At 25.5% G+C, this 27,098-nt stretch overlaps 2 protein-coding genes across 2 annotated transcripts in view; one reads left to right on the forward strand and one right to left on the reverse strand.

Annotated features, from left to right (window-relative positions):
- Window positions 1–80: 80 nt before the first annotated feature.
- LOC147807797 (ropporin-1-like protein) lies at window positions 81–3,399 on the forward strand. Its single transcript, XM_087165737.1, has 2 exons — window positions 81–339; window positions 3,244–3,399. Exons 1-2 carry the CDS (start codon window positions 215–217, stop codon window positions 3,308–3,310), a joined length of 192 nt encoding a protein of 63 aa, XP_087021863.1. The 5' UTR covers window positions 81–214; the 3' UTR covers window positions 3,311–3,399.
- Window positions 3,400–5,851: 2,452 nt separating this feature from the next.
- The window catches only part of LOC107454392 (DENN domain-containing protein 2A), a 28,521-nt gene continuing 7,274 nt past the window's right edge, over window positions 5,852–27,098 (reverse strand). The window contains exons 3-17 of the mRNA XM_087165736.1: window positions 26,634–26,715; window positions 24,733–24,797; window positions 20,314–20,418; window positions 19,760–19,845; window positions 18,002–18,068; window positions 14,601–14,702; window positions 12,734–12,859; window positions 12,589–12,645; window positions 11,617–11,723; window positions 9,520–9,700; window positions 9,140–9,263; window positions 8,073–8,191; window positions 7,732–7,876; window positions 7,397–7,486; window positions 5,852–6,804 (exon numbers count right to left, since the gene is read on the reverse strand). Of these exons, the coding sequence (XP_087021862.1) occupies window positions 6,773–6,804; window positions 7,397–7,486; window positions 7,732–7,876; window positions 8,073–8,191; window positions 9,140–9,263; window positions 9,520–9,700; window positions 11,617–11,723; window positions 12,589–12,645; window positions 12,734–12,859; window positions 14,601–14,702; window positions 18,002–18,068; window positions 19,760–19,845; window positions 20,314–20,418; window positions 24,733–24,797; window positions 26,634–26,715 (1,488 nt within the window). The 3' untranslated portion in view covers window positions 5,852–6,772. The remainder of the gene's footprint in view (window positions 6,805–7,396; window positions 7,487–7,731; window positions 7,877–8,072; window positions 8,192–9,139; window positions 9,264–9,519; window positions 9,701–11,616; window positions 11,724–12,588; window positions 12,646–12,733; window positions 12,860–14,600; window positions 14,703–18,001; window positions 18,069–19,759; window positions 19,846–20,313; window positions 20,419–24,732; window positions 24,798–26,633; window positions 26,716–27,098) is intronic.

Consider the following 27,098-nt stretch of genomic DNA (forward strand, 5'->3'; position numbering starts at 1 on the left):
AAGTAGTTCATTTCGTTGTTTCGATAATAAATTTAGAAATTAATTCAAGCATTGAACAACTGAACTCGAAAAGTACGGTAACTATGGCAACACGACGTTTTGTTTGATAATAAAACATCGCTGTCGGTGGTTATTCACGGTCAGAAAATTAATATTGTATATTCACATATCAAAAAATTATCTCCAATATAATTTCTCCACTAATTTATGCTAAATGGAAGATAATTCAAAAGTAACCAAAGGTGTAAAAGTTCCTCAGGAGTTAAAAGATATTTTAGTTGAATATACTAAGAATGTCATAAGATCTCAACCTCAAGATATATTAGAATTTTCTGCAAAGTAATTTTCTTCAGATTTATTGATTTTAATTATCTAATTTACCAACTTATAAATAAGAAAATTCTTTTTTTTACCGTGAATCCGAGAATATTTATGAAACTAATTCTAATCATAATTTAAAAAAATTTGATTATTTCACATACAACTAATAATACACAATAAAGCTTCACTTACTAATTATCGCATTTTTTTTTCTTTTTGTGGCTTTCACTACAGTATTTTATTTAAAAAGAATTATCTACTTGATAAACAAGGCTGTACTAAAGGAGGAGGGGGGGCAGGTACAATAGAACATATTGAGGGCCCAATTGAAATTCCATTCGAAAAAAGAATGGCTGTTTTATTTATTTATTTTTACTATATTTGTATAGGTTCTCAATGTTCCACAATTTTAGTGAAAAAATTATGTACTTTTAATACATTTTAATGAAAACAAATAAAGAAACATTTAATTTTTATTTAAATTGAGCATTAAAAAAATGAAAATTAATATATAGAGTATTTAAGGAAATTGATAATTTCAAAATCAAACGTAAACCATCACTTTGAAATGCCATTTTGAAACAGCTTAAAATATATGGAAACTAGACTTCATAAAACAAATTTCTTCCTGGGATCCGTAAATTAGGATCTAAAATAACTTATACCATTTTGAAATAAAATGTTTAGCTAAAATAACAGTAAGAGAACAGGTCTTCATTAAATAGGATAGGTAGTCTACTGTTGAAACTGAATAAGTTAGGGTACAAAATTTCTACTCACCTTTGGCAATCAGATGTTTAAGGCCTATGAGTGAGTTTCACCCTTTATGATGCTGAGTTTTAATTTAAACTATATACAGTAGGGAAACGATTATCCGGAACGTGCGATCGGCACCATCGTTATTCCGGATAACTGATTTTTCCGGTTTTCTGAATCGCTACAAAAAGCCGTTTTTTTATTGTTAAACCCAACTAAAAAAAAAAAAAAATTGGAAATAATCTTAAAAAGAGGAAAAAACGATGAAGTAATACACTAATGATTATTTCCAAAATGATGGTAAGGTAAACATCTTTCAAAAAAGAAAGAAAAATCCTAAAATCTTATGAGGAAAATAATTTTTTTTTTTAAAAATGGGGGGGGGATTTTTTTGAATTTCGTTCCGGTTTTTTGGTTTTCTGAATTCCGGATAACGGGTTCTTTACTACTTAGAAAGAAAAATAGTGAGTCACTCACTTTTCACTTATAAAACCATTGCTATAGGAAATATTAAAATCTTTAAAAAAAAGCCTTACTACGATTTACTATTATTGCACAAAATATATTTCAAGTTTCTAGATTCTTTTATAGTGTCTATCACCAAAAAATTCCTTATGCTTCACGACATTTTTAATTTGTTCACATTTTTCATAGATATCAAATAGGGGCAAGTAAAAATTTTAGTTTGTCTAGTGAATTGAAATTTCATGCCCTGAAATAAATACTGTAATAGATAATTGAGATCTATTATAATAAACATCTGTTGTTAATTGTAACTTCATAATTTTATCAAGAACTTGGATCATTCTAGTAATTTCTATTTTTAAAGCATAATTAAAAAATCTCTGTTATAGCTAAAATTCTAAAACTATTTATAATGTGAATAAAATCTATTTTATTAATTTCATATAAATTCGATATATAGGTTTCTCAAAATATTTGTTTTAATCATGCTCAATATTTTTCTTGTAACACAATTTTAATTAACACTTCAGCAAAAAAATTTTGGGATACTAATTCTACTGGATAAAATTTGCATAAATTGTTTGAAATTAATATGCATTTGATTTCATGTGATAGTTAAATTGTCTGCCTAGAAATATTTTATGTTTAGTAAGTAAAGAGAAAATAATCATACAATTTAGCATCAATTATAAGAGATTTAAATTAAAATTGAATTGCAATAAACTGAAATTATGAGTTTGAATTTTGCTTTTTTAGTAAATTAAAATTTGATTTAATTGATCATCATTTCAGCTTTAGTGTTACTAAATCTTGCTTATTTTAAAACTGTAGATCTTTGCAAAAAATAGCAAAAGAATTTTATTTTTCAACACCTAAAGCAATAATATTAATGAATATAATTTGTCCTTGCTTGATTAACTCAGATGTGTAAACCGATATATGCGCTCATTGATCAGTTTTATATTTATTCATAAAAGTACTTGCCTTTTTTGTGTGAAAGTCTCAACCATTTATTTTTTCCACTTTAGAACATGATGTTGAATCAAGAAAAAGTAATTCATAATTAATTGTTCTAATAAATGTCCTGCATAAAACTCATTTATGAAAAATTAAATTATTGCTATTTCAAAAGTGAAGAATGTTCTTATCTAAATAAGAATTTATCTAAATCTAAATAAGACATGATTTTTTTTAATTTTTCTACAAATAGCGCACAAATTCAGTTTTTTTAATAAATGTTAGTCAACTTAGTAATTTATAAATACTATAGATGTTTGATGCATTAGTTCCCTATCATTATATTTGTCACAATTGATAATAAAAAATCTTTTATTTTCTTGATAATCTGTATTTTATCATTTAATGGTAGCGATCAACACAATATACCATATAAACTAACTCATTGTCATTTTTATCTATCAAATAATTAAATATAATATTGCAGGGACTTCTTTTGAAATTTTACTGGAAGTAAATCTCAAGAGTCACTTAAATAGTCCGAAAAATTTCGTAGCCTTAATATCTATATTATTTTTTATAACAATATTATAATTTGATAAGTTTGTTATTTCTAGAGGTTTTTAAAATGATTTCCATTTTAGAAGCATTCTATTTTATGTTTATGAAGAAAAAAATTTTTTTTTTAAAAAACTGATATTTAAAATTAATTTTAATCAAATATTTTTATAATTTTTTTTACAGATATTTCAAAGAATTGGCTGAATCGACAAAAGTAGAGGCAAGCCAAATGGACAATGAAGGTGGATAAAATGTATTTTTTTAAAACAAAATAAAACACATTTATAAGCAACAATGAAAAAACAATTTATTAATTGAAAGACCAACTTCAATATAAAAAATCAAACAAATCTTGCAAAAAGATATACTTTTAACACACAATGTTGTCGTTCAAAATTAAAATCACATCTAAAAATAGTAATATTGTATCACAATCACATTAAAAATATGCTTACATGTTAAAAAATAGTGAAATTTCAAAAAGCACAGCCATTTACAATAATAAATAATTATATATTTATTATGTTTACAAAATTATTAATAAGTGGTCATGTTTCGATTTTTTGCTGATTTATAAAAATGACAGTCCTCTAATTAAAAAGAATTCTGAGGTATACAAAAGTAATTAAATAAGAAAAAAAATTAAAAACATAAAATGTATTCATAGCCTGAGTCTGTCTAAAATGTAAACAATGAACAAACATACTTATTCAAGTTGAATTATTCACAAAAGTATTTACAAAAATTTAGAGTAATTTAAAAGAAAGTATTTACTTTTTTCCCACAATTCTCACTCAAGCTAAAGATAATTATATAAAAATATTATTCTAAGTTAAAAAACACTAATTAAATATAAAAACTTATAGAAATGTTTGGATATTACAAAGATGTTGAACTTTGGTACAAAATTTTTTTCACAAAAATAAAAATATATTATTAAATTAATATTTTTAACAAACGTTTTACACGAAAATGGTTTTATCGAATAATTACAACACAACAACCAAACATGCAATCCTCGATTAAAATGAAGAAAAGTAAAAAATCACAGCAGACATTTAACATTGGCACTTAAGCGCAAATCGAAAGGCAATATTTGTATTTTAAAAGTAACTATAATTGCATAGCTGCGTTAAACTGGATATATAAAAACTAAAACAATTGTGCTTTTAAGATATAATTATTTTTCCTTATAAAAAAATACTTGACTAGTATGCAAAGATATTTCTGTACTAAAGTGTAAAATTATAGTGACTTTACAGACCATATAAATAAAAATATGTAAACTATTATGTACTCATAAAAACTTTCAAATAGAGCATTTTTTTGCAATTTCCCTATATAGTAAAACTTACATTTAAAAAATCTATTCTTGTTACTTTTCACCAAAAATTTATTTTATTATTGTGCCTCCAAATATTTAAAAATTGAATACAGTTTTAGCCTGAACAAAACTTAATAAATAATTTTCAAAAGTTTGAAAGACTAATAGATGTGTTAAAAGAAATAAGTGAAGATAAAATAAAAGCAGATATTTTAAGCTTCAAAAATGCGCATTAATTTGGTATTAACCTAACCTCACATGCACAATGCAAACACAGTGTAAATATATACATTTGCATTTGTGTAATTTTTGAATAGTGGAATGTTATTATTGCTACTAGATATTTAAAATATATTATTAAAATTTGAATTAAAAAAATATGCAAAGTAGTAAACAAACAAAAACAATAATAAAAACTCTACCATTACATGTACGGCTAAATAAGGCTTAATTTTTACACACATTAATTAATTTCAACTATTTTCTTTCACATTTTTTTTCTTATTAAATGAGGCAGAATATTTTCAATAGAATTTCACCTATTTTCTTTAACATTTTTTTCTTATTAAATAAGGCAGAATATTTTCAATAGAAATTAATGTCTAAGAATCCCAATAAAATATCTAGGCTGAAAAATGATTCACGAAGTTTTATGAAAATGAACAGTAAGTAACCAGGTATTTCTCAAATGTTTACCTCCATTTTTTTTTATTTTGAGGTAGTTTTATTTAAAGACATTTACAGATTTATTTTTCAAAAAGTACAACATGTTTCAAACTCGAACCATAAGTTTTATTAACAAAAATGTTTTTTAGAAACATTTTTTAACAACTATAGTTTTGTTGGAAGTTACACAGCAGTTAAATTTCAATAAAAAAAAAAAGTTAAAATGCTTCATGAACTATATTTTAAAAGAGTTTTATTATTTATTTTTATTAATTTTGGAATAAACATTTGCAAATGGGAAAGGCGTAAGGAATGTTCCAATATAAGTAATATGGGTGAGGAGTTTTTATATCATCCAAACTTATTGATAATGAATACTTTCCCTTGCAGGAACATTTTATTATCAACTGCTCATAATACATATTATTTTATTATCTTAAGAATGTATATATTTTTAACAAAAATAATTCATTAGAGAAGAAATTTATATACATTATTTTTTCTTCAGAATATGCACAAGAAAAAAACAAGTCATAAAGAAAGGTTGTGTTTAATACATTTATTACAAAAATAGTAAACTTTCTTTTAAAAAAGTCAGAACACCTAATTAAGTTAACCATAAATTTCTGTTGCATCTAAAAGAAAAGTTAATTTTTTAATAACATGAAATGGATTTTTATATTATTCGAAAACGTGTTTTAATATTTTTCTTTTCACTTTCATAAAAATTTGAATGGATAAAAGAAAATTTAAAAAACGCTTATACATGAATTTTTTGGAAAAAATATTCATCAACTAGCATCCAACAGATCACGTATACTCAAAATATTAAGAACAAAGATTCATCCTTGAATAAATAATAGCAATAAACGTAATTCAAAAATGTATCAATTTTTGCACAGTAAAAAAAATAACTAAGCAAAATAGAATTGTTATACATAATTTTAAAAATTGTCACAGAAATAATACAACATATAATATGTCATGGATATTGTTTTGTGTGCAAGATACAGTTCTGCACTCATTATAGATCTTTTAATATACTGGCAGTTAATTGTTTGCTAACATTGCACTATATAGAGATCTCTTTAAAATTTTAATAAAAAATAACATGAGAAATCTGATTTTTTTAAAAATAATGATTAAAAATGTATTTTAGTTAATAATTTTATTTATATGATGGGTTAATTAATGAAACAAGTTAATAAATAAAACTAAAACTGATTAAAACTACACATTTCAGAATTAAAATTTCTAGATAACAAAGTTTTGATTGAGAAAATGGAATTATTTTAATAGATTATAAAACTATAAAGATTTTATTAAAAAATATGGAATGCAGTGATGTGTAGACCTTGAAAAACACATAAAACTGAATTAAAAAAATATGCAGTGAAAGTTTAAAATTCACTAAATACAAACAAAAGAAAATATTGAAAAACAGAAGAAAACTGGGTATAAAAGTCTTCACATTAAGGTCAGCATATTTTTCCACACATAAAAACAACAAATTTAAACAAAAAAGCTTAAGGCACGTAATGTAAAATGAGTATAAAAATTTTAATTTGTTGTATAAAAAGTTATAAAACAATTCTGCTTAACTTTAGCAACATGGAGAACAATATAAGAAAAACTGCTTCATATAGCACAACATTTATATTTTAAGTTCCATTTTTATTAATAAAAATATTAAGTTCAGTATTTGTGGACCCATTTTCTTTCTTACTTCTTTAATTTACTTATCAATTTTCCTCCTGTAAAATAAAATTAGCACAAAAATACATCAATTAAACTTATAATCTTAGATAATAAATGCATTTCTAAATTTTTATTCATCATCCTAATACGCGTATTTGTAAAAATAAAATCTGCTCTGAGTGAGAATTTTATTATATCTAATGCATATTTAACATCATGATTAGTAAATCATTGATAAGAAAAATATCAATGATTATACTCTGTTAGCATTTAAATAAGCACACACAAGTAGGACACTAAATTTAAATATTTCTCCCTAAGCAACCCACGGCAGTTTCTCACAGCTACAAATTTATTTATGGAAAATAAGCTGCTCAGTGGGAATAAGTACCAGAATTGTCAGTATGTTATTAAAGTAACTTTATATACTTTAAAAATAAATGAAAGTTCTGATACTCAAGATATACTTTGAAAAATAAATAATTTTAACATATATTCTATAAATAATTTTATTATTATAAATAATTTTAACTAATAATCTATAATACAAAAAAATTAACCACATCATAAATCATAATTGGAAATATTTATTGCATGCTTTCAACACATAATTTTGCATTTATTAAAGAAAATATAATTATAGCTTACCAAAATTTTTTGTTTTTTCAATAAAACGAGAGAATTTTTCACCATGAGAAAGCTCCCATTTATATTCGTCAACTCGCTTTTCAAAAAAAGCTACAAAAAATACATTTAAAAAATTAATAATAATCTTTAAATTTATGCTATAAACATAGTGGTGTTATAATAGGATTTCTTGAAAGTCATAGATTAATTCTAAACACATCTAAAAGTTCTGATAATAAAATGTAACTCATTACATAATGTAAGCTGAGACTTAAAACAGTGTTTCTATTATGAAAGTAAAAAAGTTCTATAAAGTCCAAAATCTTATTTGCGCTTTTAAAAAATTAATTTCTTACTTCTTAAATTAGTTTGACATAACTTTCTATAGTTTATTCTCCATATACTCTCACTGATAAATGTGTCGAACATTTGAGTTTCAGAAAACCACTGCAAAAATGTCTGGATACTATGGGAAATGGCATTTTTCAGCAAACCATCTTTCTGTAAATAAACAAATTTGAAAATAATACAACCTGAACAAATAACAACACAATCTGCATCCATCTGAATAATACAAAAAATCTGAATGAACAAATTTTCTGTAAAAGAATAATTTTTTTGTGTCACAAAAAATATTATTTTCCAAAAATATTTTTTTTAGTAGCATAAAAAAATAACAAATTTGAACTTTTTTTACCTGGAATATTAGATTCTCATCTTGCTCTATAAAATGATTTTCATAATGGCCAATCATTTCTACATACATGTGTACAAATGCTTCTGATATCATGATATCTCTCAGCATTTCTGTTGGATCTATAAAACAATTTAACAATGTAATTACTATTATGCATGGGAGGAAAAAAATAGAGATATTTTTAATTAATAACATAACATCTTACAGGAATATTTGACCTGATGTTGTGATAGCTTTTAGAAATACACGTTAAGCACTAAACAACATTAATGCAAAGCATAGACGTAACTACAACAATACTAACTTGTCGAGACATTAAGAAATTAAGTAAGAAACATTGCAGATATTGATGTGCAAATTATTGTGACTAATCACAAAAAAAAATTAAGAATTATTCCTCTGTTTCCGTGATTTTTCATTGAAAATTAACTAAGCCAAACTATTTTAACTTAACCACTGCTAATTCAGTGGAAAAGCCGTAATTAACGTAAATAATATAGACCATCTGTTTATTTTTGTGATAAATTCTATTTAAATGAAGTTTAAATAAAATATTTTGATTTTGTAATGAAGATATATACGAAAATTATTGCACCTACCTGTGCAGAAATCATAAAAAAGTTGCAATTTTTAGTGAAAATACCAAGCCAGAAAAAGACAAATCAGCAAACATCCTGATGTCATTGAACATTTAATAATAGGTTATTCTCATGTCTTTCAAAATTCTTTTGAAAAAGTTGTAGAGCACATTTCAAGCAATAATAAAATTTAAGTGTTATCATGAATAATAATATGTCAATTAATAATGTATAAGAATGAATCTTTAAAAAAAAGGCAGTGAAATTATAACAAAAGTCTATGTGACTAATCACGTTTTATACACAATCTCAAATATTCAATAAATTATGAAAGATTTTTTAATTCTAAAAAACAATTTCCGTAACTTAGTAATATTTTAACTAGATTGTCATAGTTATAATAATGTATTAAAAGAGAAATACCGTGTAAAATTGTCCAGTTCATGTCAACACTGGAAAAAAAAAATAGCTTGAAATCAAAATTTTTACCTGTCATATTTTTGGCTAAGTTCAAGGCAGCAATGACTGCTTTTTGGATCTTTTTGGGTAGAATAGTATCTTCATCATTATATGATTTAATTACTATTCCTTTATCAACATCCAAGATAAGTAGCTGGAAAAAAAGTATCCAGGCTTAATAAATAATTTAGTATAATATACCCACACTTAATATAATAAAATGCTACAAAAATAAGTTTTTTTGCTGTTATTAAAAAATAGCTTTGTTTGTTACTAAATTAAAATAGCAATTCGTTACAATCACTAAAAAATATAACAATCCTAATTTCTACACACATTAAAATATTCTAAATAAGAATGGAAATGATTAGTAGGAAAGAAAGAAAACAATACAATATAAATATACTTACCTCATGCTCAGCTAAAAGTTCTAAAAGTGAGTTGTAGTCACTACTTAAAACTCCTATAATATATGGCAACTCAGAGCAACAATAAACTGTTAAGCAGGCAGGCAAAACTGGAATGAATGTGTGAGGCCATTCAAAGGGATAAAGTAAGTGAGAAATTGCTTGGCAGCAATGATAGAGATTGCTACATAAATAAAATAAACACAAAAATATCAAGCAATAATAAGCTAAAATTGTATACACATTACGAATACAATATTACAAGCGCTTCTTTTACGAGATTGCAGGTTAAATGAAAATTTTTTTAACAAAAGATTGGTTCTCAGTTAAAAGACTCTGTTATTATGAAAATAACTGATATTAAACAAATAAGTTTTCATAATGTTCTAAAGAATTGCTTTGCTAAAGTTGTCAGAAGCAAAATATTAGTTTTTGAAAATTTAATTCAATTTGAAAGTATTTAATAAATTATTTATTTCAAATTGCTCAAAAAATGTATGTATATAAGCAATGAAGAATAACTATGTGAAGTTTTTTTATCTGTATTGTTATATTCAGAGTTATAGCATTGTGTGTGGTTATTGTTAGATTCTCCTCTTGCAGCTTATGTGACTGTTTGTATTTTCAAATAAAAATGTTTGTGAATTATTTGTCCTACCTGTTCTTTACTCTTTCAGCACAAAATTTCGATAGTGGGTGAACATAAATTTGGGGTTTGTTTTTCTGCCAAAGAAGAAACAAAGTTTTTCTGTTTTAATAAAAAAAAATTTTGCTCAAGAAGTGTTCCTTCACAATAAAGATTGTTTGTGATAATGAACTTAACACAAGTGTAGTATATCAAACAACTTTTTAACCCCTTTTCTGTCAAATTTTTTTTCACATTTCCGACCAAAAAAAATGTATATTTTTGTTGCTAAAAATTAATATATGTTCCATCCTATATTCGAAAATGCAAAATATTTTTAACAGCAAGCAGTTTTTTATTTGACCTATTGGTGGTGAAATATGTGATAGCCCGTCCAATGATCTCCAGTTTTTCCCTGCAATGCACCCAAGTTTTATAATAAAATAAATACACTGTGTTAACATATTTTAAGCTAAGAAACTGCATAAAATAATTATTAAAATTTGGTAAAAATTATTTCCGAAAATTCGACCTTGCCATTAAAACAACCTTACAATCAGTCTTGGGCAACAGAGCATAATAATCAAATTTATCTCAAAACAGAAATAATTTATTACAGATTACATACAACGGTAACACTAACGAAAGCAAAATTACAGGAAGTACAAAATTATTTTGATTTATATTCAGGTGGGAAATCTCATTGCAAAAATTGAGAAAAGAGTAGGACTTGTAGCACCATTTCTTAGCAATATTCAGGAATACAAAAATAATAGCAGGATTTAAAGAGATGTGTAAAGAGAGACGAGTTTAATTTCAAATATGTAATTTTTTTTCTTTGCCGACCATATGGCCACAAAAACGCTGCCAGAGAAGGGTTTAAAGAATTAGTTCACACATTTTTCCTTTTAGAATTAATTCCGTAAAACAATAAAAAAAACACTGTGAATTAATGAACCAATTGTGATAGTTCTTCTGTTTCAGTCATAAGCAAGTTAGATTGTATACATTAAAATTATGTGTCATGATAATAAAATTTTAAACACATAAAATCATCAACTGTCAAAAACTTGCCAACCGTGGTAGAGAAACAGCCTTGAACCGGAAAGGCTAGAACAGGAAAACCATAACTTCATGTGCCAAAAAAGCTTAACAAGATGCAAGGCAAACTAATACTAATAAATCACAAAATTTTGTAACAAAGATTTTAATTTGCTTAATTAGATCAAAATTGAATAAAACCTAATAGAAAATGAAAACTTGATTATTATTATTTAATTAATTTAGGTTATAATAAAGTTTTAAACATGGATCAATTTTTTAGCGTTTGGAAGAAACTATCACGTCAAAAATCCAGAATCAAAAATTACAAATTTTTTTTTTACATTTATGTATTGGTAAATTTCAACTTAAAAATAAGTGAAAATTTTCATATTAAATCCAGATGCTAAATGTTTAACACTTAATGAACGTACTTAACACAAGATGAAATAAGAAGAACTCTTCGTTCTAAGAGCAGGGAAGAAACAGTTTTCATAAGGATGTCAACATCTAGAAGTTGTAGTGCTCTAGTTAATTCAAACTAAAATGAAATAATTTTCATCATAAAAAATTCACTAGTAATTAGATTTTGGATTCTTAATTTGGAAACTCATTTTCGTTAAATTAAGAATCAAATCATAATAACAGTTGTGATGCATAAATTATTTTCAAATAAACAAAGGTGTAAAAGTTTATTAGTAAATTAAAATATTGAGAAATATGAAGAAAATAAACTGGCAATTTTTATAGAAATAAAATAGTTATTAATGCTTATTTAGTAAAAAAAGTGCATTACATTTATACAAACACATTTTTATAAAAAGAAAATATGTATACATATATTGTATAAATTTACTTTTTTAAAAAGAGAATATTTTATTAGATTTAGAAACTTTTGCTGTGCAACAAATAACTAATATCTTACTTAAATTATTCTAATGGAATAAAGCTTAGCAACATAAATAAAATGCAAAAAAAAAAAAAAAAAACAGACATGAAACAGCTTTGATTCTATTTTAAAAAAAACTCTCATCAGTGTTGAAACACCGAATGAGAAGTTTGGTTATTTTGGCATAATGGACTTTCTGGTGTAAGTTTATTTGCCTTCTTTCCATTGTTTTTATTTGCAATTATTCTGTGCTTCGACAATGAGGAAGAGGCTTGATAATCAAATGAAGAACCAAAGTTATAGTTTGTCTTTTCTGTGCTTTATTTGCATTGTTTAGCATTTTCTGCTGTATTTACATTGTTTAACATAATTAAGAGTCGCCATACACTGTTACTAAAGCTATTCTATTTTATTAATTTCTTTATAACAGAACCTATAATTTCTTTTTACCCACACTCACATCAATTTACTAAAATTACTTAAAATTAAAAATAATTTAAAATATAAGATAACTTACTCCAACTGTATGAGAATCAAATGGTCTTGAAATAACAACCCTGTTATCTTCAACAGACTAATAAATAACAAAAAAATTATAAACAGTGTTGATGAAATTTTAAAAAATAAAAAATTCTTATAATACTTATAGAATATTTAATTACCTCAGTATAATCAGGAATAGATACACTAGCACCCGCATTAGGAACACCTAGTTTCTGGAGAGATCTGATGTACTTAAAACATTTCACTCGAGGTAAAGTTATGTGTTTTTCAATTTCCAGTAAAAGCTTTAAAAAAAGAAGATAAATATTTTTAAAAAGAGCATAAAATAAGATTGAGGCATAGTGGACTTGAACTACAAAACCAAAATTGCCATAAACAACTCCTATTGAGTACCTTCTTTGACAAATATGAAACGTTTTGACGTTATGAAATCTTTTGAGCTACGTAATTATGTAAAATGCATCTCATTATTTTCCACTGTGAATATAAAAATATTTTCTTTAATAAGTTAAAGAAATTTTCTATATGTTGTACTTTTTTTTTATAAATATTTAAACAGGAAAATAATGACTAACAGTTCTGTGATATGAAGATCGTTTTATCCTACACAACTAGAAACACTATAGTACATTGCGATAAATGTAAATAAACGGGTTTGGCGATGTGTTTATTGGCACAATATGAGATCAATGAACACATCAGTCATACCAGTCTCATTTTCTAACTAAAATTAGCAAACATGTCCAGGAATAAGAATGAAAAAAGAACAAAAATTCTAAAAATAACTGTCAAGTTACAGTAAATAAAAAGCATGTGAAACTATTTTTCACAAAGAATACATTAAGATTATTTAAAAAAATTTCTTAACTATTTGCGTACATTAACAGTCTAATATGCTGTTAAGCTTTATATATAAATCATATCAAAGAGAATAAAATAACAATAAAGTAAAACAACAACAACAAAACTTAGAAACATCAAGAAAAAAATAGACATTTAAAATTTTTTTCTAAAGCTTAGAAAGTTGGTAACCTGGCAGCAGAAACCCTCCAACACAGCAGTGGGTGCTACAGATTATCAGAATGTCTGCAGATTATTTTTTATCTGAGATCTTCAAAGAGATTTTAATTTGCAGCAAAGAAATTTCTACTAAGATAAAGTATTGCAAAGAAACTCTGAGGAAATTCCTTTGTGATCTTTGTTGAAAAATATAAACATTATAGAATACTCTGCATTATAATTTGAAGGAATGATATGCATTTTTTGGCTGTGCTGTGTAACCTTTAAGTATAATTTCATGTAATTCAAATTAAATTAAACAACATACATTTCTCTTTTTTTTAAATTCCTTAAATTTGTGAAGTCAAGTTCTGCTTTATACATGTTTGGGTAAGCCAAATAAATTTGCACGATAATAGTACCTACCTGATTACGTTACGGTTAATCACAAATTTTGATTTATGAAATAATCAAAGCAATCTGCAGCACCATCTGGTGCTGCAGATTGAATCAGTAAATTCTACTATGGGTCGGAAATTCCATCAAAAGTCAGAAGAAATTCATACTTTTATCTCACATTAAAAAATTTATGATGTCGTACCAAACAAATACTTTAATAAGTTTGAATACTATTTCCATGTTTTTGGGTGCTAATGCAAACACCTAATATTTTTTTTAATGGTAAGTTTTATATATCTATAATACTAAATCCACATTAAATTCACATTTATTAAAAATTGTTTTTATTTTTTTTTAAATACAAATGTGCATAATTTAAAAATGGACTGACTGTAAAATAAAACTAAAAAAATAGAATAATAAAATAAACCCCATTTTCCAAACAACAAGGCATAAAAGCAACTTAAAATGCAAATAACAAGTGGATCTGTATCTTAGTAATAGTAAATCCCTTGAATTCACATTTGTTAAAAATTGAATTTGTTTCTTTTTTAAAAAAAAATACAAATAAGCATAATTTAAAAATGAATTTCAAAATAAAACTAAAAAAAGAATATTACAACATACCCTTTTATAAAACAATGGGGCATAAAAGCAACTTAAAATGCAGATAGCAACTGGGAGCTTAACACACAAATTATCGAAGTCCAGTCCTTTATCAGGCCACCCCTAGAAAAATAAATTGATCACATCATTAACAAATGAATATACATATATATAAAAACTTGAAAAAACTCAGAAGTTTTACATACCTTGCCAGGCATGTTAGTCTAAAAATACATGCTTGAATAAAAATTTGAACATTCAAAATTATTTACATTAATAAAACATATTTATACAACTGTATTAATGTAATTCAAAGCAGACACTAAGTCAGAGTTATTAAATGATAACATTTTTGTTTTTGCTTTCACATTTCAGTTTTAACTTAAATATTTATTTATTTACTTTATTTATATACTGCAACTGGAGTGCATTTTTTTAAGTAAAAATAAGCATGACTATGGAATGAAAAAGAATAAGCTACCTCTCCTTTACTGAAAGAAAACACTAAGTTACCACAGATTATTCATGGTCTTTCTGATTTCTTTCCTTTAGAACAAATTAGAGTTACTGCTGCTTTTAAATATTCTTCTACACTTAGGAAAAAGGTGTGTAATTATAATTTTTTAAGTCGAAATCTTAATTGTATTTCTAAATCTGATTGTTATTGTAATGAGGAGGGTTTTTCAAAATTTATTGATAATGATTATGGACATGTTATTACCGGAAATTTGGAAATTGTGGGTGATCAGGATCTAATTAGCATTTTAAGTAAGGGTTCAAAATTTAGAACCAGAGTTAAGATGAAAAAAGAAGATTTTATTTTATCCATTAAAAAAGATCTAGATTTTTTTATTGCAAAAATTTCCAGAAAATATCATTGGCCTGTTGAGGGTTTTTCTGAGTGGAAGGCTAAAATTATTGAAAGGGTTAGATTTAATTTATTTAATACCAGTTTTAGTTCTTTTCCTAAAGGTACTTTTATTGATTATGATTTATCTAGAAAAATTAAAAATCTTAAGGATAAATTCATTGTTACTGTTGTAGATAAAGCTTCAAATAATTTTTGTATTATGTGTAAATATTTTTTTAAAAAATTGATTATTGGAGAATATAATGCAAATAATACCTATTTAAAGTTAAAAGAAGATAAAAAAGTTATTGAAAAAAGAATTATTGCATTTAGTAAAAAATTAAAATTTAAATTAAATAGGATTACATTTCCATATTTATTTCCAATAGTTAAATTTCATAAAAATCCAATTAAATTTAGGTTTATAGCATGTGGTACTAATAGTTATAATTCTGATATTAGTAAAAGGTTTTTTTGTTTTTTAAAAATTATTTTGCTTAAAATTAAAAAAGAAAAAAATATTATTATTGAAAGTAATGTTGAAGTTTTGGATTTTATTAAAAGTAATGATATTTCCAGCATTAACACTTTTGATTTTGAAAATTTGTATACCAGCATACCACATGAAAAAATTATTGAGATTTGTGAAGGTATTTATGACAAGTATTTATTTGATGAAAAAATTGATAGGTTTAACTGGTTAGATTTATGCAAGTTTAATCTTTTTGAGAATGTTCTTTTTAATGGTTTAGATTTTTATAAACAAATTATTGGAATTCCACAAGGTAATTCCTTTTCTGGGGCTTTTGCCAACATTTTTTTGCACTTTTTTGAGGCTAAATTTCTTGAACATAAAGTACTTAATGCTTTCCGATATATTGATGATTTGATTTTGTTTAATTGTGACGATTTTAATTTTATTTATACAATTTATCCTGGTGATTTGGTCCTGAAAAAAACTAATGAAAATTGCTTTAATATTGAATATTTAGATTTTAAAATTGATATTGTTGAAAATTTTATTAAAATTGGTGTGTTTGATAAAAGAAAAGCCTTTAATTTTAATGTTATTTTTTTCTGCAACTTTAAAACTAATTTGTGTAGTAAAATATTCAAAAATCTTGTTTTTTCGCAATTAGTTAGGATCAAGAAAATTTGTAATAATGTTGAAAGTTTTCGGGAAGCTGTGGATAATTTTTTAAATAATTTGAGTAAAAATGATTTTCCTTTTAATTTTTGTAATGTTAATTTTTTAATTAAAAAAATGATTGATAGTTTTTAGGTTTTTTTTTTTTTTTTTTTTTTTTTTTTTTTTTATATTTTTTCTTTTAACAGGGCGCAATTCTAGTCTTAACTGAGCAGCCCCAGTTAAGCATTCTATTAATTTATCTACGTATCTCCTTCTCCTGACCTTTTCATATCATTTTTAAACTTTTACTGCGCATTATTATAGGAGGCGTTGTTTTTCAGTTTTTAGTGTTTTCTTTTCCTCCGCTTTTGAAGTTGATTCTTGACCTGTGAATGTGAGTTTTTAATTTTCTGATGATTTTTATTGATTTTCTTTTCGTAATTTGTTTATTCTTTTGAATGTATCTTGTTTTTCCTGGACCTCTATACAAAACCATCGGGGTACTGAGGGAGATATTTTAAGCTTTTGCTTCTCCCTCAAATAGAAATGGTTTTGTTTTTAATGGCTACCGGGGCCGGTACCCCCTGAAGACGTCGGCTTCGGTGGTCGTATTTTTGTTTTATTTCATTTGTTTTGTATCTACCTCTCCTTTATTAATTCTTATTTATAATCAAAATTTGAGGGGTTGCCAAACCAGCATTTTTGATTAAATACTTACATACTTGATCACTCATGTAAGGATAAAAAAATACATGCCAATCAGAATTTTTTCACATTTGGTGTAATTTTCGAAAAATTATATACATACACACACATTTATATGAATATACATATTATTTTGAAAATTAATTGCATATAATTAATGAATCTAATTTAAATTCATATATGCATAGATATATATATACTATTTATTATTTTTTATATAGTACTTTAAATGAATACATCATAAAATTTATGAGTATATTTTATATTAATTCATTTCTAAATAATGTTTAATTAGCATATTAATAGTAATATAACTTATCAGGTCCCGAGACAATCACTTTTAAAGACAGTTACAAACTACAGCAGTTTTTTAATAATGTAGTTCTGTTTAAGAAGGATCTCCGTTAGTAAAGACATATTTATGGTTTCAGCTATTTCCTAATAGCAATTTGGATTAAGCAGCACTCATTGAATTATGTGGATAAATTTTATCGCATCTTTACATATTTCTTACAGTATAGCAAAAACAGACCATTCTTACAGCTCCTTTCTTGCAATTTTTAACTTGCAGCTGTTATTACTATCTGTAACAGATGCGATTGAGAAACATTATCAAAAATTATTATTATTGGAAGCAACAATACCCTACAATACCCATCAATTACATAAAAAATTCTAATTTTAATGATAATTCGACTTATTTACATTAAAATCATAAATAATTCAAAAGATACTTACTGTTATCCTGAGACAATATCCCCAAACTTTCTCCCCTTTATCAAGAAGAGTAAAATAAAATGTTTCGCTAAAAATTAAAATATAAAGTATTATTGAAGTCATTATATGTAACTGATAAAACGATTGCAAAAAATTATAACAAATGAATAATTTTAAGGTACAATACTGCTAGAATGGGGTGTATATGAACTTTCCTAAGCAACACATAATTAGTAACAGTAAACATTTGTCTAAAAATTAAATAGAATGTTTTCAGATAAATTTTAAAACAAAAATATAAATAAAACTTTACATAATCAAATACTACAAAACTCAGAAAAAAATACTTATTAACTTTAAATTTTTTGAAAAACCCTAACATTACTTACTTTTATTAATCTATGCACAGTCCTGATAAAATAATATCAAAAAATTTAATTGAAAACTTTTATTGGAAGTTGAAAACATTTCTATCTATTTACTGTTAAGCAATAACTACATGCTAATATGTATTAATCAAATTGTTAACAGACGTAGCAACATTAAAAAAAATCATATTAAAAGAAAAATAAAATAAAGAATTTCGGAAAAAAAAACTTGCGAACCACAAAATAAGAATAAGTGTTTGAAGAAAATTTTTACCACATGCTTTTTGCAATGACTCATTTGCTTACAAATAGAAAAACATAATAAAATAAACTAGCCCAACTTAAATGTAGATGCCTTAATAGCATTATGTATGTATTATAAAAAATATAATCTCATAAATCAAGACATCTAAAATCCTGAAATCTTCGATATCCAAACAATTTTTTCGATTTGTGTTAAAAAATAAATTAGGAATTCAAATTAGAAGCAAGATAATGAAATTTGTGTCCAAATATCATACTTAAAAAATTGATTTTAAAAACTATGTGGAAATCAGTAGCAATAACTACTAAAAAAAACAATCAAAGAAATTATGCAGATTTGAAATTGACGCAAATGGAGCTTGTCAAATAAGGATTACTGACAGAAGTCCACTAAGCAGTTTTTAAAAAAAATCAAAACTTTTAAAGACCCACAGCAAAAACTCCCGTAAAAAATAGATAACACAGATTAATTCATAATGAAATCAATTTATGATGATATATTAAAAGAATCAAGAATTTAAAAACAATGTGGAAATCCATTGCAACAATTTCCTGATAAAGAATATAAAAACATGCAAATAAAAACACTCAAATTTATGATCAAGTCTATCGTTGCAAAAGCAGATTGTCTAAATTCATGATGATTAAATCCCATATTAACATAGTCATATGGTTTTAGTTTTTTTTAAAACATTTAGATGCATTTTTCTTTGTTTTTAAAATCTCTATATTTTTAATCGAACATCATTTTAACATGCAAATTTTAAACCATAAAAAAAGTCAGGAGTTGTGAGCATGAAAAAAAAGATAACTCAACAGCATGACTCGAAATTTATGTGTCATAAAACCATATTGAAAGATAAAAATTTTAAAAACCATGTAGAGATTTGTAGAATTACTTTCAAAACAACAAGCAAATAAGCACTTAAATCTATGATTAAATCAAACATAACTTTCAGAATTGTAGGACAGTAACTTAAACAAGTCTAGCAGCATAAAAGTAAAACATCTAAAATCCATAATTTTGCAATATACAGAAATTTAAAGCCCCAAAGCAGTTTAAATTGTTAAAGCTATTGTTATACTGTATGTATAAATACAAAATAATAATACACACAAAATTATAATAACTTATACTAAGTCATACCTTTGATATGTAGACACACTTTTAAAGAGAAGATCATTAGGAAAACAAATGTGAGGTAATAAAGGATATCTATAAGTTTCAGGAACCTACAAATATAAATAGATGTCAAAACAAATCATTTAAATACAATAAAATATACAGTTTTATTTATTAAATAGTCAGTTAACCTGACTAAGAATAACAATAATTTCTTGTTACCAAATTATTCTTAATACAACATAAAAACAAATTTATAATACGAAACTTTAATTGAATGATGATAAAAAAAAATATTATATACAGAGACAGGTCATAATTTCATAATAGACAAATGCAACTTTAACATGTAATTATTAAAGACATCAAAACCTTTTCAATTCAGCATAAGTTTAAGCTCTAAATATCTATAACTTAAAAACAAATTTCAAATTATAAATCCCTTGATAAATATTTAATATAAAGCTAAACAAACTAACCAAATCACAACTGTATAAATTAATGATAAAAATATTATCAAAAAATTTGACAAAAAATGCTTTAAAAATAATAAAGAGGAAAACATATTGAAGACATACTTTCAAAGGAAAGGAATGGGAAATTTCAGGTTGATTTTCAGTTACATTGATGATATATAAAGCTTCATACAACTTAGGAGCAAGACAAATACTAGAGCCTGATACCTAAAAAATAAAAATAGCAACAGATAAATTGCAAAAAAAGATATATTTATTTCATATACATTGTCCACTTTTTATTGACATTAATTATTATTATTTATTTTTTATTACTTTAAGTTACAAAAAGAAATTAGAAAATTACATACTTCTAACGATATTACCAATAACCTACTACTTCTAATGACACCATTAATATTTAATCTGAACATTAATACTTAATAATAACTTATAAAGAAAATTAAACATTTAATAGCTGAAATGTGACTTGTAAGAGTGTGATAGATTGTACTGCATTATGAAACATCAGAGCATTTGACCCAGAATTTTTACACTTCAGTGTGACTGTCTTCTTGCCATAACAAACTGGTTACCCATCCCCTCACCTGTTTCTCAATAAGAAAAGAATATACTGAGATTTAAATTCTGAACAGATTATCTCAAAGTTTAATGCTCTTAGCATTACATAAAGTATTAGAGTTTTATAATGGGTTTTCTTATTTTCATGGTTTCAATGCCAATAGAAAAATCAAAGCTAGTCACATTTAAAGACATAAACAATAATAAAGTTTAATAGAAAAGAATAACTAAAATAATTCATTAAAAAAACGACTAAACTTGAAAATATTGTAGTCAATGTATGTTTATGAGAAATATCTAAATTGAAAAACACTCAGGAGTCTTTACCGACTCCATTAAATATTCAAACATCTATAAATACCAATTTTGTTAAATCAATAGAAGTCTCTAAAATATTTATTGTTTGAAATTATATATATTATATAAGATAACAGGACGAAGACATCCATGGCATAATTTTTTTGCCCAGATGATAAAATTATTTAAAACAACAGGGATGCTATTAGCAAAATATCAAATTGTCTCACCAGAAATTGCATTTCGTCTCAGTTAAAATCTCTTTTTGGCTCAGTTTGTCTCAACTAAAATTATTTTTTGACTTAGTTTATCTCAACTAAAATGACTATTAATCAGTTTGATAACAATATAAAGATAATTTTCAGGATCCATAAAACCATTAATAGCATACTAGGAGTACTACAATTATACATACATTCACTTTTGCTAGGATTTTAAAAAACCTGTATATGATTGATTATAAGAGTCCACAAAATTGTTTCGTGGACTCTGTTGTTTTCATATATGTTGCATTTATCATTTATGCCAATGAATAGTATCTGTTCCAGAATTTTACAAAGTAAATTTTAACTTTCTTATTTTTTAAAATATAATGGTGTAACCTTTCTAAAAAGAAATATCTATTTAGTTTTGGTAATTCAAAAGGGAAAATACCCATTTTATTTTGAGCTCAAATTTCATCTCAAAATATATAACTATTCAGTTACAATGGAAGGTCTGCAGATTTCAGTAATTAAAAGAGAAATTCAGTAATTAAATAATGAGAGTTTAAGAAAATGTAAATAACACAAAAAAAAACACTCTTTGATAGAATTCAGGAGGTGCAGTGAAATTTTGAAATATTTTAGGTAAGAATTTTTCAAGAAAATTTTAGGGAGCACTTAATAGTCAAAAATTAGCATATATACATTTTTATATCAAAACAGAAATATATAAAAACTATTATAAACAATTAAAAAAGACACATATAAATATACTTTTCTTTCTAAAATGACTTGCATCCTTTATTAAGTATAAAAGTAAACTTTTTAGTTAATTGGCATTGACTAGTAGATTGTACTTTCTTGCATTAACGAGAACAGTTAGTTGACTATGCTCTTTTAATTAATATAGCTAAATATACAATCATAAAATGTAATTATGAATGCACTTAGTAATTTTTTAAATGCAGCAACTGTAGAAAAATATATCACATCTTTACAGTGACTAGTTCAAGAAAAAACTTAATTCTACTTCTTTCTAGAATCGTGATCATGGGTGCAAGTTGGAAAAAAGGCCAAGACAGAAAATTTTTTGACTGAAATACCTAACATACACAATACCCCCTCGACATATGCAAACTATCTAGAAAGCGTTACCATAATACATCAAGATTAAATACTGTACAAAAAATATTTATTCGTCTGTCTTTTGATAAAATAACAACAGGACATAAGAAAATAGACCAATAACGTAGACCTAAAAAATATTTTTATGGACAGAAAGGAAAAAAAAATTCCGATTTCCGTCTTCGAGTCAGTCTTGTTTCCGTCTTATTTCCGTCAGCGGACATTTTCGAAAGACGGAAATCCGTCCTGGGGACGGAAGACTTGCACCCTCGTGATACTGGATTTTAAAATCGCGTGAATATGAATTGCGATATTTGGTTTTAAAATCACGTGAATATGAATCACGATATTGGATTTTAAAATCGCGTGAATATGAATCGCGATATTGGATTTCAAAATCGTGTGAATATGAATCACGATATATGATTTCAAAATAGCGTAAATATGAATCGCGATTTTGGATTTTAAAATCGCATGAATATGAATCGCGATATTGGATTTCAAAATCGCGTGAATATGAATCACGATATCGGATTTTAAAATCAAGTGAATATGAATCGTGCGGTTGGATTTTAAAATCGCGTGAATATGAATCGCGATTTTGGATTATAAAATCATGTGAATATGAATCGCGCTGTTGGATTTTAAAAACACGAAAATACAAATCACGATATTGGATTTTAAAATCGCGTGAATATGAATCACGATTTTAGATTATAAAATCGCGTGAATATGAATCACGATTTTAGATTATAAAATCGCGTGAATATGAATCGCGCTGCTGGATTTTAAAAACAAAAATCACGATATTGGATTTTAAAATCGCGTGAATATGAATCACTATTTTGGATTTTAAAATCACGTGAATAAGAATCACGCTATTGAATTTCAAAATCGCGTGAATATGAATCACGATATCGGATTTTAAAATCAAGTGAATATGAATCGTGCGGTTGGATTTTAAAAACACGAAAATACTAATCACGATATTGGATTTTAAAATCGCGTGAATATGAATCACGATTTTAGATTATAAAATCGCGTGAATATGAATCGCGCTGCTGGATTTTAAAAACAAAAATCACGATATTGGATTTTAAAATCGCGTGAATATGAATCACTATTTTGGATTTTAAAATCACGTGAATAAGAATCACGCTATTGGATTTTAAAGACGCGAAAATACAAATAGCGATATTGAATTTTTAAATAGCGAAAATAAGAATCACGATGCATTATTTTTAGATCACGTGAATACGAATCGCAATGAGTAATTTTTAAATAGCGTACAAATACGAAAAACGAGATCTGATATTACAACTGCGTGATAACGAATCGCAATACTGGATGCATGAATACGAATAGCGACGTTGGATTTTAAACTCGCGAGAATACAGATCGCGAAATTGAATTTTTATATTGAGTGAATAGGAATTGCTAGTACGATTTTTAAATAGCGTAAAAAAATCGCAACACGTAAGTTTTAAATCAGTTAAATACGAAAATCGATGATTGATATTAAAATCGTCTGACTAAAAATCGCGATTTTAGCATATTCCAGAGCAGCTCCTAATATTTAAAATTCCGAAAATCAGCCAAAAAAAAAAAAAAAAAAAAAAAAAAAAAAAAAAAAAAAAAAAAATCAAATATCGGCGGTCGAAACGAAACGCTTAGACTCCTTTCCACTCTATAGCGGAAGTCGCGGTAATCCGACTAATCATTCCGACGGCTTGGGTTTCTCTAATTGGACTCCCTAAAAATTTTAGTTTTTGGAACATGGTCGGAAATTTTAAAAATTGAGAGAAAAAAGCGGATTTCCGCTTTTTCGCTTGAAGTCTTTCATCCCTGAATAATTATGTGCACTGTACAGTTTCCTAAGAAAAAAAAGCAAGATAATAACCAATAGTATAAGGGAAGAATACCTTCTTTTTTTTTTACAATATCACGTTAATACGATACTGATTGCTACTCACTGCTGTACATTATCCAATTGTAGACACGAAACGCATATTCTATATGCATTCCAATAGCTGATTCGCCAAACGGAATTTCTGACATTTAAATGACGTATTTAGGAGGCGTGAACGGCAAAATGCTCTCCAATGACTCACGGCGATGCGGATTAATATTTGAAACTGAATTCAGGTTTGTCAAATTTTGGACGTTTTGTCTCAGAATGGCGCAGCTTTGACAGAAACTGAGCTGAATGTCGCAAAATGGCGCAGTTATGCCGTTTTGTCTCAGTTTGTCGCAAATGGCGCAGGTGTAGCATCCCTGAAACAATAGTAAACTGTTTACACAATTCGAAAAAATAAAATGCATTACAGTAACTGACCTGTCTTATTGATTTAACATAAATAATTCGAGCCTGAATTGCTTTCATGTCAGCTTCTGATGAATCTGAAAAACAGAAGCATACGACGTTAAAAAATTTAATTTTCTTTACCACAGAATTTTTTTTTAAATAATTGCATGAAAATGAATTAATTAAATACAACAATTCTAGTTAATAAATATATAAATAAATAATAACTGTAGTTAGTTTATATACACTCAATGTTACATACCTTCACAAACAATTTAGACTTGATTGAATATATTCTACTGCACATTTTACACATTAATAATAACTAAATGCGTAATAAGAAATATATTATGAAATAAAAATTTTCAGCTTTTCCTTTATTTTATTTCAGCTTTTACTTAAAAGCTTCTTCCTTTATTAAAATCCATTTTAACATGAGAAAAGATGGGTAAATAAATAGAAAGTGGGTATTCTTGGAGATTGTGTGCTGTCATCTTTAAAGAAAGAAACTTAATTTAAATTGCGTTATGATTTAATATGAAAAATACAACTGATTTGTTTATATTCTCTTTAAAATTCATCACTATAGCACATGCTGAAGGACAGATGCAAATGAGAATTTTAGAATATGACCTTGAAAAATTGATGACTAAAAATAAAATTTGTAAGTTTAGAGTCAGTGTCTTGCTGGGGCAGAGAAAGGGGCAACAGTTCCAGGCATCTAATTTAGGCAGTGGGAATATTCATTTGACAAATTAAGACAATAAAAATTTAAATCCATATTTTAAGTTTTAGTGCCCTTACTGTTACTTTAGAGTTAATTATTTTAGCTAAAGCAAAATATTTTATGAAAAATAAAATAAAACTTTCAAACAAGTTTAATTAAGAGGTTTGAAGCCTTTCTATTTTAAATATTCTTTATGTTTAAAAAAGTTTGGTGAGAGGCAAAAATTTTTCCAAAATAATACTTTTTTTTTTACATTTACAAAAAAATTAGTTTAAAATATGGATTTAGATTTTATGGTAAACAATTAAAAAATATTATTAACTATATGTATAAGTATAGTAATGATCAGCTAAAGTTGATTAGCAACCTTGATATTTAGCAGAAGCTGAGTAATAAGCTGAATATTCATCATAAATAGAGCCCAGATTTTGATGTTTTGATGATGTAAAAAAGCCTCAAAACTACCTTAAAATAGCAATAAATGCCCTTAAAATACAAAGGGAAAAAATTCCTTTGCAATTACAAATTTTATTCAGTTTCAATTCAATATAACAATCACCAATGTAATTTTCCTGTGCTGTGGATTCATAAATAATAATACAACCAGTGAATCTAAGTACTGATACTATTTAGAATTATTCTGCTTTTCTAACCCAATATTTGCAAGCACAAAAAATACCTTAAAATAAAAAATAAATAAAAACCACAAAAAAATATCCTAAAAAAACCTTAGGAATTTATTTTTGATCTAATAGAGAGGGAAAAAAAAGGAAAATTACATCAAAATCCAAGCCTTAATCATAACTCTTAATCTTCTGCTCAACATTTCTAAATTGCTCAACAATCTCAGTCACAAAATTAAAAATCATTTTGACAGTGATAAAAATTTAAAATTACTATGAGTTAATTTTAAATTTCCTTTAAAAAAAATAATAATTAGACTTATTAAATTATAGCATTAATTTTTATACATTCAATTTATTAAATAAATTTTTGAAAGATTCAGTTATTTATTTATGCATTATTATTCTCCAAATTATCAGTTATTATTCTCAAAACAATATTTGAAAGAAACACAATTCATTCTTATTATAAATTATATTCTCATTATAAATTATATTCTCAATATTAATAAAAATACAATATTTTCTCATTCCTTCAGATAGGCATTTAAAACAAATGTAAATCATAATTAATATCATACCTGGAATTGTATCCTTCAATTCTTGATTTTCTCTTGGAACAGTTCGCAAAGGTGCAAATGAATCATATATCATTGTTCTTACCTTAAAATAGGTAATAGAGATAAAAACAATAAATTAATTAAATAAATGTATGGCTTTTAAGTTTTTATAAAACAGTAAAAATTTAATACATAAATTTCAGACATTTAAAACTAACAAATAATTATTAAAATTTTTGGTCGAAGATAAATTAATAACAAATGGATAACATGAAAATGTCACGCTAAATAAAAACAGAAAAGCAGCAAAATTGAAACAAAAAAACAATGGATATCTATTGGTAAAACAAAAAGTGTCGAAATATTCAATATAAAGTAATCCAGTTTCAATTCTTCAAATTTCATGTTTACATTTGTCTTCCAGAACATAAATTTGCAAGCCATGTTCAAACACATGAATTTTAGAACTTAACTAATATGTGTAAA

The sequence above is a fragment of the Parasteatoda tepidariorum genome, chromosome 6 (assembly GCF_982258835.1).
Source record: "Parasteatoda tepidariorum strain Cologne lab strain chromosome 6, Ptep-v5.0, whole genome shotgun sequence".
NCBI classification, from domain to species: domain Eukaryota; kingdom Metazoa; phylum Arthropoda; class Arachnida; order Araneae; family Theridiidae; genus Parasteatoda; species Parasteatoda tepidariorum.